A 17,462-nucleotide genomic window follows, 5' to 3' on the forward strand; every position below is an offset into this window, starting at 1 on the left:
CCTAGGCGCTGAAAATACCTGGGTACGTGTTTTTTTTTCTAATTCTTTGTGGATTAGCGCTCTGCAATTCTATCTTTCCACAAACTCTTTTCTATAAATATAGCCCAAGTTCGACGTGGAACACATACAACACACAATTCATATTATGAGTATTGACTCCAACTCATAAGCCTAAGCCTCACGCTGCGAAATTGATCACGCGTTCTGTCGCAATCTATCCATAAATCGAACAGAACGTATCCTGTCCCATAATTTGAGATTCGTTAAATAAAAAGGAGAAATAACAAAGTCAAAGTGGTTAGTTTTCTGAGAACCGTGACGCACCTCTCAAGGGTGCGTCGTAATGTCTCCCTTTTCGATGATTTAATTGCTTTCCTCGCCCTTTTTATGAACGGTTAAACTAACTAAATCTGATTGTTCTACCACGCCTAACAAATATAATATTTTTGGGAAATTGGATTATCATGCTAGGTCCCTTAATGCTATTTAAATCAGATAATCGCGATCGATCTAGTATTATATGTTGCATATTGCTAAAATCAACTCAGATTAGTTTAATAGTTAACGCATGTCCCTTCAATTATTTATGCTGAGCTAGTAAGGATATCCTGCCTCTGGAGTTATCGACGAGCGAGTACTCCTCTCGGTAGTTACAGTCCCCCAACCCTCAATCTCTACCTTGCGGGTGTATGTTGAGAGATCCCCACACCAGGGATCACAAGGGAACCTACGGCCGTCGTGGTCAAACATAATTGCACTCTCTTTATGTCACGATAACCGGGTTTTGTCAGTTTTTCTCATTGTTGTTAAAAACTGAATGGAGAATCCTATATTACTAGTTAATTTGGTGTAAACTCACAAGAAATCCGATTACACTTGATTGAATAAAAAGAATCGTCACACCCACGAGGGACGAGGTCACGCATTAGCCTCGTGCTTTTTCGCGCTGAATCGTTCAGGTGCTCGAACAAGTGTAGCACCTTCTGCGTGGGCGTGCACGGCTTATTACTTCGTTCGATGGGAGGATTCATAGATGTTTCTTTCTTGTTTTTATATCAGGGCAAGATTTAGCAAGCAGAGATATTCAGCGCCCAGGCTGGGGCGTTAAAGATATTGGCGCCCAGCTCTGGGTGTTGAAAATTATCTCTGGGTATATTTTGACAGTTCTTATCCTTGATTTTTCTTTCGCTTTTGCTTTGGAACGACGTAGACTGTGTAACGGGCGCTTATAGGGCGAGCGTTAGGTGCAGTAGTTTGATCGGAGTTTTGGTGACTCGCGATTTTCAGTTACCCTTGTTAGTGGGGTGACTTTATATATTCTAAGTAGTGCTTAGAATTTGGGAGGGGTCGTAGCCATTCTAAGGTTTGTTTTACATGATTAAAGCTTAGGATTGTGCCCCTATGATGTATGTATAGCATTAGCGTCGAGAATTTGCGATAAAATCGTCATTTCGAGCATTTTTAGAGTGTTTTTCTCAAGCCCCCAATTGTAGCTACGGGATTGGCTTGGTGCTATAATGCTTTGCATACGTCTTTATGCATTCATGGTGACATGGATCATGAATAGTTTGAACCAGACTCGTTTAGTGCGAGGTACGTTCGAGTAGTGATTTTGCTGCTTCTCTTGTAAAAGTCGTATTTGTGCGACATTGCCATGGTCAAGGTAGTCACATGTTGAAGTGTGCCTTGACCAAAAGCTAGGTGCCTTTATTTACCCATAATCATATTTAGAAATTTTTTGACTCACTTGCAACATCGAGATAAATGCATACTTAGCTTAAACCAACGACACTTTATTATGTTAGAAGAAGTCTTTGAAAATCATTTGAAAATTATTTAAAATCCGAGTCCTACTGTGTACAATCCGAGGTGTCCTAAGTAGGTTGACTTATAGAAGGGTTCGTACAAGATTACATGAGTGAATCAAAATACTGTTACGATTTTGGAATGCTGTCTAAGGATTTGCTGGAAGCCAGGGTGCAGGTGTCAATATATTACTTGTGCCCGTTTGGCATATGCTTTAGGCCTTTTAGGGCCATCTTTTCCAGAATTGCGGGAATATAAACCGTTTTCAAATTGACTTAGATTTACTTGGTATGTCTGCACAAAAGGTCAAGGTATACTTGGTTCTTTCCCTAGCTCTTTCATTTCAATTTTTTAGCCCCCAGTTGCTATTATGTCTTCCCATTAATGATGCTTTTAGATTTCGATTTTAGATGCCCGTGTCATATGTCTGAGTAGGGTGAGCCTTGGTTAAGCGCCAAGTCCTATTGACAATGTCTGTTTTTTTTCAAAGGGGATTCGCAAATATTTGAATTACCATGAACGGGCGCCCTGAGTTCGAATGAACGATGGGGCGATGCCGTAAAACAATCCTCTTTATTGCAAGCTTACTGCCTTTATTACTTGTTGGCGATTATGACTGTGTCTAGTGGTGAAAGAAGGTCTTTAAGCGGACGACTATGTCTAGTTGTGAAAGAAAGTCTTTAAGTGAGTTAGTTCGCTTTAGGGAGGGTCAAGTCGAGTACTTTAGAGGTCATGGACACTTGCGCTAGCCCCCATTCAATTGAGACAAAGCGATCTTTTGAGTCTTGGCTAAGTGCCTAGGAGTGTGAGTGCTCCTTCTGGCAAGGGTACGTGCCCTTATTATTTTCAATGTGTGCTCATTTTGGCATCTTGATGACTTGGATTCTTCCTTTGACTTAAATTTTTCTTTCAACTTGGGTTGCAAGTAATTAAATTTCAATAAGGGACTCTTTTTCTTATTCTTGTTATTCTATAGGCTTTAACATTTTTGCAAATTGGTTGGACCGAATAATAGATTGCCTACGTATCCGCCTTAAATAAATTTAATTTGGAATCAGGTCTTACGTAGTTCTTAGCCAGAAAATGGTTTCTTAGAATGCCGATATCGATAAGTATGTTCTGAGATGGAAACATATTATTTGAAACGGTAGAATAAGTGAAGTTTATTATTATTTTAATCTGCTGCCTTTCCGTAAGCCAAAATTTAGTTTTTTTTTAAGTACATGTATTTTCTTTTCATGTGTTTTTTGGTACGTATACCTGAATACGTGTTGTACCCCTCCAAGTGTTCGTTATTTTTCCGTGCATGTGCGGATAAAATGACGAGCACTTCTGGACAAAATTTGGCAAGCAGAGAGATTCAGCGCCCAGGCTGGGGCGCTAAAGATTTCGGCGCCCAGCTCTGGGCGCTGAAAATGATTTCTGGGCGGATCTTTTTTGGTGCGCTAAATGCTTTTTTTTTCTTTTTAGACGAACTTTTAAACGCGCTTTGCAAGGTTTGCTTTTTTTATTATTCATTATTGTTTCGTACTTTTCATTTGTCTTCTTTTTTACTTGTGACTCAAGACGGTTTGAAAGATGGGTTGAATGAGATAAGATAATTTGTATAGGTATTGGTCAAGCATGAGGATTATATCTGCTAGGACTCACAATTCGCGGCCTCAAGCTAGTGTCACGAGTTTACATCAATCAAGGCCAATGGGTAGCATAGGGACGGCTCAAGGGTATATCAACAGGATGTATCCACACAAGTTATATGGTCATTATGCTAATGGTGGTGTAAGAACAGGTTTTGGGCTTTGGAAATAATGGGTATAACGCACGTATCAATGGTCGTGCGTGGTTTGCGGTTGACAACGAGCTCAAGAACAAGAGTCGAGGTAATGGTTTCTTGGGTTATGGCAATGAGAACATGGATGGATTAAATGAGCTGAACAGGGACCCCAGAGCGAAGGCGTCTAAGAGCATAAGGATTGGAAAGGGTAGACATCGTAGAATCTTATGATTTGGACTGGTTGACTCAATTCTTTTCCTTCGTTCACTTGGGTAAATTTCGCACTTTGGGAGGTACGAGCTAAGTATTTCATGGCTTGCTCTTTTCGCTCTCCCTTTTCTCTTTCTCTTTTTTCTTTTTGCTTGGGATTTCTCCCCAACATGAATTTTTTATTTGGGCTAAAAAGGCAGATGGTTGTGGTCTTTGTGTCACGAGGCGAGACTGAGTGAGCCTCGTTTGGTAGGCCTATAGTGGACCTTTAATTTTAGTAGGCCTTGGGTGGACCTTTAATTTTAGTAGGCCTAGGGTGGACCTTTAAATTGTCTTACTTTGCAAGCGTATTTAGTCGTTTCTTAAAATGTGCAAATAGCGTAGATTCAAAATGTTGTTTTTACCTTATTTTATTTTAACGAAAGAATTACATCGACAATAATTTTTTGCTTCTTTTCAGATTCCAGTTTCTGGGATTTAATTGGAAGTTGTGATTTAGACTAAAACTTTCATTAATCTTTCTGATTATAACCCGTGTATGAATACAAGGAGGTGGCCTAGACTCAAAATAATGACATGGCGTAAGCCTATAATACTTGACCAAGTGACTCTCAGACTTAGGCTAATTGGACCATAACTTTCGTTGGTTGACACTTTAGATTTTAACCCTTGGGTGTTCATTTATCATGCGCCATCTTAATGTTGGCAAGGTAGTTAATTGGGGAGATCGAATTTTTATTTTTGCAAGGCTAGAATCATTAGTGCGACTTCTCTCTTAGTGTGTATTGCTTTACCCCAATGGCAGCCTTATGGCATGCCGATTTAGGTATTTTCATGGTTTGTCATGTTGCATTCATGGAAAATCTTTTAGTCCGTACTTGGGTGTATTTAAAGGAGCGAGTGGCTTGAGAGGACTATGATAGTCGTGACCCAATGTGATCATAAGCCTTGAGGCCATTAATTTTTTCTAATGGTATTGACACCTTAGGTTCACTTTGGGGGTTGTGCGACTATGGGGGAACGATGTTCAGAATGTGACTGTTTCCATTTTGCAAATACTATAATATTTTATTGGTGAGAGAGAGTATTGAGGCCGTGGATTCTTAGCAAGGGATGACAATTACATATGGGTGCTTAATGATTTAAATGTTAGGAAGGGAGACTCAATATGGTTTAACCTTTTAACTTGCAGAACGACACCAAGCATTAGGACCGATTCTATGGATAAGACAACTAAGACTTAGGATTTAGATTGTACTTTGGCATAGCCTAGTCTAGACTCGGATTTATTTTTTATTCGAACATTATTTTTCCTTGAAGACTCTATTTGAACATTATTTTTTGAATACTTTGCCCGTGTGACATTCATAATTATTAGCATGCTCGGTTTTGGCGTCGAACATTGTCGTCGTAGGAGGCCTAACAACGACACAAAGAGTTATTTATTTTTTCTTTTATAAGTCGCTTTTGGAATCGAGTGCTTTTTCATACGCCGTCGTAGCAATTTTTTTCCACGAAAAGTTTTTTTTGCTACGTATTTTCTTCATGCGTGGGCACCGAGGCTGTTGTGCCTGACCCAAAGGCCAGGCAGCAGTTTCAGCGCCCAGCGTCAGGCGTGAGAAATTCTGGCGCCCAGCCAGGGGCGTTGAAAATGAGTCCCTGGCTGGTTCTCGTTTTCTGTTTGCGTCTACTTTTTGTTTATGCGACTTCGATTTTGCGTGCTTGCCTAATAACGTCCTTTACGCGTTACATCGTTGTGGGATCCGTTATAGGCCATCCCGAGCGTCGCTTATTTTTGTGGCGATCGTTCGGGTTTGCGGAACACGTATTTCGGTATAACTCTTTGGCAAATTGGTTTATGAATGTTTGGGCAATTTTTAAGGTCGTTGGTTTTCTAGGATAGTTTTTCACACACAATCACATATTTCGCTACACATAACTACATTACAAACATGGATTTGAAAATTAAATATGTCACGTAGTTTATGATAGGCTTCTATGGGTAGTATTTGCGCCTGGCTTGGTACCGCTTCTATCGAAGATCCAACACATGCCCCGGTCGAGGTAGTGTCTTCAACAGATGAATTTCGCCCAAGAGGCCAACCCGCAAGTGCAAGCCAAGGGGGCATGCAGGCGAGAGGGACCTAATGAGCGAGCGATTGGGTTCGGGATAGGTGTACTACCTGCACAAGTACCGAGTGGGCAACATGCGCGGCGTATGCACCCCCCTTTTGGCGAAAAAAGGTATCCTTAGTCCCAACTTCCGAGGGAGCCGAGATTCGTTATGCTGTTCTGCCCGTTCACATTAATATGCTGATTTTCAGGTCGTCCCAACTTGATGGGGAAATAAACGCGGGGTAGGATCGTTTCACCCTTCGGCTATTTTGATTACCTACAAGCACGAGTATTTCCTTCACTATCCCCAGTGGAGTCGCCACTGTGAGGGGGTCGAAAAAGCACGAGGCTAATGCGTGACCTCGTCCCTCGTGGGTGTGACGATTCTTTTCATTCAATCAAGTGTAATTGGATTTCCTGTGAGTTTACACCCAATTGACTAGTAATATTGGAGTCGCCATTCAGTTTTTAACGACAATGAGAAAAACTGACAAAACCCAGTTATCGTGACATAAAGGGAGTGCAATTATGTTTGACCACGACGGCCGTAGGTTCCCTTGTGATCCCTGGTGTGGGGATCTCTCAACATACACCCGCAAGGTAGAGCTTGAGGGTTCGGGGGACTGTAACTACCGAGAGGAGTACTCGCTCGTCGATAACTCCAGAGGCAGGATATCCTTACTAGCTCAGCATAAATAATTGAAGGGACATGCGTTAACTATTAAACTAATCTGAGTTGATTTTAGCAATATGCTACATATAATACTAGATCGATCGCGATTATCTGATTTAAATAGCATTAAGGGACCTAGCATGATAATCCAATTTCCCAAAAATATTATATTTGTTAGGCGTGGTAGAACAATCAGATTTACTTAGTTTAACATTCATAAAAAGGGCGAGGAAAGCAATTAAATCATAGAAAAGGGACACATTACGACGCACCCTTGAGAGGTGCGTCACGGTTCTCAGAAAACTAACCACTTTGACTTTGCTATTTCTCCTTTTTATTTAACAAATCTCAAATTATGGGACAGGATACGTTCTGTTCGATTTATGGATCGATTGCGACAGAACGCGTGAACAATTTCGCAGCGTGAGGCTTAGGCTAGGGGTTGGAGTCAATACTCAGAATATGAATTGTGTGTTGTTGTCATTGTTGTTGTTTCACGTCGAACTTAAGGCCCTATTTATAGAAAAGAGTTCGTGGAAAGATAGATTTGTAGAACTCTAATCCACGAGGAATTAGGAAAAAACACGTCCCAGGTATTTTCAGCGCCCAGGGCTGGGCGTCAAAGATTTCGGTGCCTAGCTATGGGCGTTGAAAATATGATCCAGGCAATTTCAGCGCCCAGGGCTGGGCGTTGAAATTGATGTTTGGGCTATTTTCTTTGTCAAATTCGGACTCTTAGAATCCGGACCGCATGAGACTTAATCGAGTCTTTTAGTGCGTATTAATTTTATGACGGAATACGTCTGGGCCCGTTACGAACTCTAGGTTCGTTTAGGATTTCAATCAATACGTGACTCTTATTTTCAAATCGTATTAGGAATAGGATTCTCTCGCAATTTCTATCTCATTTAGGATTTATGTTGGAGTGCAACACCTAATTCTGACAGGTTTCTATCTTTTATGACTTGCCACTTTTAACAACTACCCATTACGGCAGTTACTTTTTTTAGCAGGTTTCCATAAATAGCAGGTTTCGGGTGAAATGAAAAGGGGAATTGAGATTCGTTATTTTATAGGAGATGCGTTGTCAAGTGGAGATTTATGTTTTCATCATCGAAACTTCCCTCTCGGGAATGGGGACAAACGTAGGTGTCTACAATACACCTCGCCCTTGTGATCCCTGGTGCTTTTTATTGGACCGAATCCTTGGTAAGGATTGCCTACGTATCTTGTCAGAATCAGGTCGCGCGTAGTTCTAGCTTTAGAATAAGTTCTCGTATGCCGGATTTCGGTAGATACGCCCTGAGGTGGAAGCATATTACTTAATCGTTCAAATGAGTGAAGTATTATCATTATTTTCATCTGCCGTTTTTTGCCATAAGTCGCGACAAAATGAAATTCGACTAATTTGTATGGCTATATTTTTGGTTTTTGGTAAGCCTATTTGGATACGTACTGTACCCCCCAAGTGTTCGTTATTTTTCCGTTGTTTGCGGATAAAATGACGAGCACTTCTGAAAAGAAAATTTTTGGCAGACAGAGAGTTTCAACGCCCAGGCTGGGGCGTCAAAGATTTCGGCGCCCAGCCCTGGGCGCTGAAAATGACTTGGGCGGTCAATTTTTGACGCTTTGCTTCACATGTTCTTGCATTTATTTCTTTTTTTTTTGTGCCTTGATTTTTTGCTCGTATTTAAAGTCAATTTTGAGGCTATTTTGGAGGCTTTTTTGGCTGTTAGCGTGAAATACATTTTTGTCCGGATTAATTTTTTCTATTCGTGACTCGAAACAGTTTTGTAAATGGAGTTAGGGTGCGGAAGTTATGAAGATCTTTATGTAGGCCTTTGAGGTGGGTTGAGGTGCGTGTCGTTTTTGAAGGATTGGTGGGGGTTATATTTTATTAATTCCCCTTTTAAGCAACATTTGCTTTCGTTTTGGATTTTGATTTCCTTTGACTTCTTTGGGTTGTATGGGTTGATTTTTATGGTTACACTGGTTGACTTTTATGTTTTGGGGATATGAATGGGATGGTGCGGTTTATATTGTGGGTTTCGGGAATTGGCTCCCATGGCACTATTTCAAAACCGAGTGGGCTTTGTTTGTTGGGCCTAGAGTGGGCCGCCTCTTTATTTTTGTATTTTGCAAGTACATTTGGTGCTTTATTTAGTGTTAGAATAAAAAAAAAATTTAGGAGAAATATTAAGCCTTTATTGATTCGGAAAGTAAGGAAAACACACTGAAATAAAACTGACCTATATTCTAAGGGGCCTTCGGACCATCTAAAGTCTCTATTATTTTTTCTACCAATCTAAAGAACTACTAGGCGCTTTTACTAATGTTGCTCTATGTGGCTCAAGCCTGGGGTTTAGTCTCATAAAACTTCGGTCCTTCACCGGTACTCATCTTGAATTCCATTCCTTTTGCATTGACCCACTGATATGTCTTCACCCATCCGTTCTCGACCTCTTCTAGTGTTGATGCAGGAGAGATTAACCGGGTTGGATCGAAACCTTCATCTTGTAAAGCTAGGGTAGTCATCACAGTCTCGTTCTCCATAGGCGTCGATTCGTTAAACAATGTCCATAGAGCCTGGTTGTCCAATATTTCAGCTGTTTTAGTCTTGGTGAGGTGGGGTGCCTCATCCAAGGTGTGGCAGTCATGGAAAATTTCAAATCCGGGTTTTAGCAAGCCATCCTGAACGAAGGGTTCAGGGAAATCACAGCATGGGTGTTATTCTCCTTCCCGAACGAACATCCCGTTAAGGGTTCTTTGATACGGGGGAAGGAGGGTGGTTTGCTTGGCTTTGTTAAGGCGTAGCCCAGACAGGCGGTCAGCAATATCTTCCTCCGTTGGTTCATAGCCTAAGCCAAAGGGAGTAGATTTGTTGGGTAAAGGATGGAATGTGCATTCCTTTTTCCTTATGCCCAATGGGGTTTCTGAGAAATAACCTTGAGCTAGCAGCATTCTAGGGATGACCCGGGATGCATGCGGGTCTAGGAATGTTGGATCATAGTCTTCAATGAACTGGATTGTTTCTTCCATTTGAAACCCATAAAGGTCGTCTACAGTTTCGGCCGTTCCAACCATAGTACAGCTGATGTCGAGAGGAGGGGCGCGGATTTCTAGTATTACCCCGTTATGGTTAAGTTTAACCATTTGGTGCAGGGCAGAAGCCACACCTCCTAAGTCATGGAGCCAAGGTCGCCCCAATAGGAGGTTGAAAGTGGGCTTGATGTCGATTATTTGAAACTCCGTGGTGCGTGCCACAGGCGCGGTTTGTATGGTAAGGTTGATTTTTCCCAACACAGGCCTTCGAGAGTTATCATAGGCTCGTACCCCTTGTGTGGAGGTTTGGAAGTCATCGCTTCCTAGTTCCAGGCAATGGGCGGTTCGCAACGGGCAAACGTTAACCGTCGAACCGTTATCTACGAGCGCTAGGGGGATGTTTTGCCCTTTGCATCCAACTACTAGATAGAGGGCTTTGTTATGGGCACCCCCCTCCCTGGGTAAATCTTTGTCAGTAAAAACTATGGCCTTTTCTCCAGCATCTCTCGTGACGTGGTTAACCAATGAGTCAGGTGTGATATCTGTAGGCACTGAGATGAGGTCAAGTGAGCGAATAAGCTTTTCGCGATGTTCTTTTGAGGTACACATGAGATCCCAGATGGTAATTTCAGCCTTGGTTCTTTTCAATTGTTTCAAAAGAGGATTTTCAATGACTTCTGCGACGGTGGTGTGCCGTCCATTCTCAAGAGCTTGTCTGACTGGGATATCGTCCATAGGAGGTGGGCGAATGTCAGGCTGGTATATTCTTCCTGATCTGGTGAGGTTATCGACTTTGGGTTCTTGAGTGGTGGTGTCAATGAGAGCATACCCGGGCCAAGTTTCAGTAAAGAGGTCCTGGCCCGACACTTGAGATAGGTAGATATCTTCAGCATCATCATCCTACACACCGCACACTTCTCTCTCGATTCGACCCATAGGGACCACAGCGAGTGGTACACCTTGAGGTGTAATGTACACCGTAGGGTCGAAGTTCTCATTTTCTGGTTGGTCGAGTGAGATGTCACAAGAGCCGAGTGGGCTCTTGTTGTTGTTGGGTTTGCCAATGTTAGGGAGAGGTATCACTTCATCCTCTATCATGTCCTGGATGGTATTCTTTAGGTTCCAGCAGTTTTCAGTGTCATGCCCATTTCCTTGATGGAATTTGCAGTAAGTACCTTCGACCCAATATTTACTTTTGACAGGAAGGTCACGGGTGGGGCCTATAGGTCTCAACTTTCCTTGATTGGTTAATCTTTCAAAGGCTTGTACCAAAGTCGACCCGAGTGGGGCAAACTTTCGGTCTCGGACCCATCTTCCAGGGCTTCTTCAGGCGGGAGTCTCTTCTACAGCATGGACTTCTTGGGCTTGGGATGTGTTACCCCGATTATACACTACTACAAAAATGGGCAAAGAGACCCCTTAGAAAAGACCTCATGTTCGACATAACGGGTCTCTTCAATATAAGAGATCCATTATTATAGATAACGGCTCTCTTATTGCGCCAAATAGCCCATTTAAAATGAGAGGGAAAAAATAAGAGACCCGTTATCTTATTTAACGGGTCTCTAGTGCATAAATAAAATTATTTAATTAATATAATAAAAGAAACAAGAGACCTAGTACAGTAGTTAACGGCTCTCTACATTTCAAAGACCCACCACTCCCGTAAAATAATGTTTAAAAAAAAATTTAAAATTGCAAAAGACCTGTCATTTAAAACAACAGGTCTCTACTTTCTTCATGGCGCCAAACTTTTCGCCAAACTTTCGCCAAACTTTCGCCCAACTTTCACCCTAGTTATTTGCCTCTTCTTCTTCCCTGGACATACGAACAAGTAGGGCAACGAAACACACAAACCGAAATCACCACCACCGGCGAATCTATATACAACCGGAGAAATACGTGACGGTTGGCGACTTCAACCACCACCGGCGACCTCAACACAATCTCTAGCAATCTACGAATTCAGGTTTTTGTTCTCATCTCTCTTTAATTTTTTTTTTCGAATTTCTGAATTACGTGTGTGAATTTTGAATTCAATTTATAATTTCTTCTACAAGTTAGGTTCTGTTTCCTGAAATTTTCAGTTTCAATTTCATCGTTCTGTTTTTGCCCTGAATTTCTGAAATTTTATTGGTTTTCTAGTTCATGTTGAAAGTGTTTCGCCATGGTTGGTTGAATATTGTTTTTGTAGAGTTTCTTGGCATGAGTGACACACTGAATTGATCTTTGGTATTCATGGTGTGCGCCCAGTACAGAGTCTACAGACTCAATTTTTATTTAGGTTTTCTTATTTTGTAGTTTAAGTGTCAAGGCACACCTTCTGACCTTCTATCTTTGGTGTTCATGTTTCTATTTAAGTGTCAAGTTTTCTTATTTCTGAGTATCAAGTATCGAACCAGGGAACACAGTCCAATAGTCTGAGACGAACGTCGAGTCCAATAATCTTGGAACGTAGAGCATGATATCTTTAGGTTTTGGTTGCTTTCTTCTATCTGGTTGGTTTAGAGTGCTGCTGTATCTTTTTCTACTAATGATGAAATAATTTAACCATCTTTGAGGAATTAAAGAAAATCACAGATTAAAACATTTTTGTATGGATAGGGATAGATGTGCAAGTAGGAGTACACATTACCCTATACACCTGGCAGAGTGTTGAATGGGGTAACATCTTTCTTTTTCTCCATTTTTGTCATTCGAAACTGTATGTGCTTGGAAATTCACTCTCATATTCCTTCTGTTGGCTTCCCTGGGTACCTTACTGTAAGTTGTCTAGTCTAGTCTGCTAAAAAAATTATATTCAAGTTTCTAGATTATTTTTTTAATAGCTAGTTTTACAGATTGTTTCTTATTAGTTGTTTGTGTTAATTTATGTGCCAAATTACTTTTAAAATTTATGTTGACCTAGTACGGTACAATAAGTGTATATTAGTGAAAGTCTAACATGCGTGACTATACTTTACAATATGTTTTCATTTCCAATGGTTGGTGTATAGAAAATAGAAATGGATCGAAGTTGGATTTCAACAAAAATTCCGAGTGACCCAGAATATCAAGCAGGTGTAAGGGAATTCATTAAGTTTGCTGTTAAGAATGGTGGAGGCCGCTCCAAGCTACGTTGTCCTTGTATCATGTGCTATAATTTCCTGCATAAGAGACCCGGAGAAATTCTTAATCATTTATCTAAATGGGCATTTGATAAAACATATACATGTTGGATTTGGCACGGCGAATGCAGGGACGAAACAACGGTCGGTAACTCTGAGGCTAATGTTTGTGAAGGTCATAATACGAATGAGGGAGATAGGTTAGAGGAAATGCTTCATCAAGTTGAGGAAGCTTTTGATGAAGACCCTTTCACATTTGAGAGCTTGCTAAATGACTCCGAAAAGCCTCTCTATGAAGGCTGCACTAAGTATACAAGGTTGTCTGCAATAATAAGGTTGTATAACGTGAAGGCGAGCCAGGGTTTGACTGATATAGACTTTAATTTGATACTGGATGTGTTCAAAGATATGCTTCCAGATGATAATGTCCTTCCAAGTCGTACATATGAGGCAAAAAAGACATTAAGCCTTATGGGTTTACCTTATGAGAAAATTCATGCTTGCCCTAACGATTGCATGTTGTATAGAAATCAAAATGAGTCATTAGAGAGTTGCTCAGTTTGTAATGCCTCGAGGTACAAGAAAGAGGAAGGACGAGTCCCTGCTAAGGTATTATGGTATTTTCCAATAATACCGAGGTTTAAAAGGCTATTTTCTAATGCGAGAGATGCCGAGAAGTTGACATGGCATTTTGATAGTCGAGAAGATGATGGATTTCTTAGGCACCCCGCTGACTCACCACAATGGAGGTTTATTGATGGGAAATTCCCCGAGTTTGCCAAAGAAAAGCGTAATCTACGCCTTGCTTTGTCTACTGATGGGTTCAATCCATTTGGCTCCTTGAGTAGCACTTATAGTACTTGGCCTGTTGTTTTGATTACCTACAACTTATCTCCCACACTTTGCATGAAAAGAAGGTATATGATGTTATCATTGCTAATTTCTGGTCCAAGACAGCCTGGTAATGACATCGACGTGTATTTGGCTCCTCTGATCGACGATTTGAAGATGCTTTGGGAAACAGGTGTAGAAGTGTTTGATGCATATCGAAATGAGAAATTTAATTTGAAAGCAATGTTGTTCTGCACTATTCAAGATTTTCCGGCATATGGTAATTTGTCTGGGTATACAGTGAAAGGGAAGGCAGCATGCCCCTTATGTATGGAGCAATTTCCGGGACATTGGTTGAACGGATCAGGGAAGCATGTGTTTGATAGTCATCGTGTATTTCTGCCATGTGATCATCACTATCGTTACATGAAAAAGGCCTTCAATGGGAAACAAGAATTTGGAGAGCGTCCAAAGATCATGTCTGGTGTAGAGGTGTTTGAGAAGATAAAAGATATCCAGATCACATTTGGGAAGAAACATCGAAATTTTCTTTCTAAGCAAGGGTTTAAGAAGTGTTCAAAATTGTGGAGCTTGCCATATTGGAGATTTCTTTTCGTGAGACATTCTCTTGATGTGATGCATATTGAGAAGAATGTGTGTGATAGTCTAATTGGTACATTATTGAATATCCCTGGGAAGACTAAAGATGGCCCGAAATCTAGAGCTGACTTAGAGACACTTGGGATCAGACAGGAACTCCATGTTGTTGAGAAGGAGAGTGGTCGAAAATACTTGCCTCCTGCTGCGTATACACTGTCTAGGAAAGAGAAAATCGAGTTATGTGAGAGCTTGGCAGGAGTTAAAGTGCCACAGGGGTATTCTTCTAACATTCGTAGCCTTGTAAACATGGATACCTTGAAGCTTGTGGGCCTTAAGTCTCATGATTGTCATGTCCTAATGCAACAATTATTACCCGTGGCTATTCGTTCAATTTTGCCTAAAAATGTTCGACATGCCATTATCAGACTTTGTTTGTTTTTTAATGCAATTTATAGTAAAGTCATTGATCCTAAAGATTTGAAAGCTTTGGAGGAAGATATTATTATAATTTTATGCCAATTAGAGATGTACTTTCCTCCATCGTTTTTCGATATCATGGTTCATTTGACGGTTCACCTAGTAAGAGAGATAAGATATTGTGGTCCTGTATATTTGAGAGTTCAATGGGCTTTTGAAAGGCAAATGAGAACGTACCAGGGATATGTTACAAATGCTTATCGGCCTGAGGGTTGTATTGCCGAAAAACTTTTCTACGAAGAAGTAGTCGCATATGTTAGTGAATTTATGGTAAATGCAATGAAGATAGGACTTCCTGTATCTCGGCATAGTGGAAGAATGGATGGTCATGGGACCCTAGGTCGTAAACAACTTGATATGTCTTATGAAAACTGGCACAAGGCACATTCATATATTCTGCAGAATGAGGATGAAGTTGCACCATATGTCGAAAGACACATGAGACACTTGAGGAAGTACAATCCAAGGGCGAATCCGAAATCCTTAGCTGAAAAACAAAGCAAGTCATTCATTGTTTGGTTCATAGATGAAGTAATCAGGGAACTTGAGGACCCTTCAGTAGTAGTTTCTGATCGAGTTAAGAGTTTAGCATTTGGACCCAACTTTAGTGCAACTTACTATTCTGGATATGTTATTAATGGCTGCACTTTTTACACCAGGTTTCAAGATGATATTAGTACTATGCAAAACAGTGGGGTTACTTTGGAATCTGAAGCTATTCATTTTGCTAGTGCGAAAGATAAGAATCCGGTTTGTGCTACAATGCGATACTATGGAGTCATTGAAGAGATTTGGGAGTTGCATTACTCTAAGTTTTCGATTCCTGTTTTCAAATGCCAATGGTTTGACAGTAACGGAGTTGTAGAAAGTAGCTTAGGGCAAATATTTGTCAATCTTAAAAAGACCGGTCACAAAGAGGATCCTTTTATATTAGCTAATCAAGCTAGGCAGATTTTTTATATGAATGACCCCTCTGATAAGAGAATGGCAGCAGTCATCACACCAAGGTCTCGAGTTGCCTTCTTTTCCATCGATGCCACTGGTGATTGTTTAGATGATACTATGTTGGAGGCTAGTTCTTTGGGAAGAAGAAATGTACAAGTTCGGGGTGATGATGATGATGATAATGCTGATGATTCCTCGATGTATGTGAGAGATGACCATAACGAGGGTACATGGGTTGAAGAACAAAAGAATAGCAAGGGAGTCAAGCTAAAGCGAAAGCGAAAGCGTTCTAATTAAAATGTAAATATCGTGTAGAATATGATTGTTTTTGCATAAAACTAACCAACTGATTAGAATCTGATTGTGGCATAAAAGGACCAATTGATTGTTTTTGCATAAAACTAACCAACGTATTAGAATCTGATTGTCGCATAAAAGGACCAATCGATTGTTTTTGCATAAAACTAACTGATTAGAACCTGTTTTCCTTCCTTTTTTAAAATCTGATTGTTTTTGCATAAAACTAACCAACTGACTTTGATTTTCTGTAAGTTGATGGCCAGAAAGAAAAAGCAAGTAGGTCATGATGATGCAAGATTGGATCCTGAAAATTCTGAGAAAACGAGACGTGAGGATGAAAGGGGTCGTACTGTACTCAATCTGGTGGGAAAAGCTATAAGTGCTGGCACCAAACTCCGTTTAGAATGGCATCCAGTTAAAAGAATTCCTATTGGACATCACCGGTCTCATTTTTCCACCTACATTGGTGTAGTTGTGCGTGAAAGAGTAAACATCACCTATAAGGAGTGGTCTCACCTTCCAAAAGGACTCCTAGATGAATTGTATGATTCTATCACGGTAAGCAAACATACTCATCTTTTATCTTTTAGGAAAAATAATGCATAGAGCTCATTTATCGCTGGTGTGCCTGTCTTCCTTCTTTTCTTTTCTCTTTTTATTTTTCATTTGTCTTCTTTAAGCTGCTGCGTAGTCTGATGTTGTGGCAGTGACTTCTGGTTAGTCTGATGTTGTGGCAGTGGCTTCTGGTGGTCAGTACTGATTGTTGTGCAGGGTGTTTTTGGCATTGTGATATATTTCTGTTGCTTTATTTTCTGTTGAAGTTTATGTGTTGTTTATGTGCTGCATGTTCATTTGTTTGCTGCTGCTGTATTGCTGCCCCAATTCAGATGTTAAACATATATAACTTATGATTTTGTGTCAATGTAGAGGGGTTTTTATGTCATTGAGAATCGCAAACGTTGGATTCTTTCAAAAGCTGCAAAGCAATGGAAAGCTTTCAAGACTAGATTAAGACTTCAATGGATGTATTTAGAAGATGGAACAATAAGACAACAACCACCATGGAAATATTCTTGGATAGTTAAAGCTGATTGGGATAAGTTCGTGGATTACTGCACTTCTGAGGAGTTCAAGGTAGTATTGTTGTAAATCTCTTAGAAGCGACATAATAAATGTTTAAATTATGTTGAAATTAATAGGCAGTTTACTTATGTTGCAATTTTTCATTTGTACTAACTTTATTGGTCAAAAAATTTGTAGTTATTGAGTGAAAAGAATCGTGAGAGGGCAAAGAAGAAGACCTCAAAATATAGAGGAGGTCGACTTGGGTATCAACATTTTGAAGAACAGATAGTAAGATTTACTTACATTGTATATATTATTAAGGAATATAGTGTGTGATGTTCAAATTTCTCACTAGATACTAACAACATAAATCTAAATTGATTTTCTGCAATATTAGGAACAAGATCTTGAAAAGCGGGGAGTCCATGTGTCACACGTGCCTCGACATTTGACTTGGATTAAAGCTCATTCTCGTCTCAAAAATGGAGCTGTAACTTTCGAAAATCCCACCGATCAA

The 17,462-nt window shown here is 40.4% G+C and overlaps 1 protein-coding gene across 1 annotated transcript; it reads left to right on the forward strand.

The window, feature by feature from the left end:
* Window positions 1-12,625: 12,625 nt before the first annotated feature.
* LOC130467435 (uncharacterized) lies at window positions 12,626-15,877 on the forward strand. Its single transcript, XM_056835941.1, has one exon. It carries the CDS (start codon window positions 12,626-12,628, stop codon window positions 15,875-15,877), a length of 3,252 nt encoding a protein of 1,083 aa, XP_056691919.1.
* The last annotated feature ends 1,585 nt before the right edge of the window (window positions 15,878-17,462 follow it).

The sequence above is a fragment of the Spinacia oleracea genome, chromosome 2 (assembly GCF_020520425.1).
Source record: "Spinacia oleracea cultivar Varoflay chromosome 2, BTI_SOV_V1, whole genome shotgun sequence".
NCBI lineage: Eukaryota > Viridiplantae > Streptophyta > Magnoliopsida > Caryophyllales > Amaranthaceae > Spinacia > Spinacia oleracea.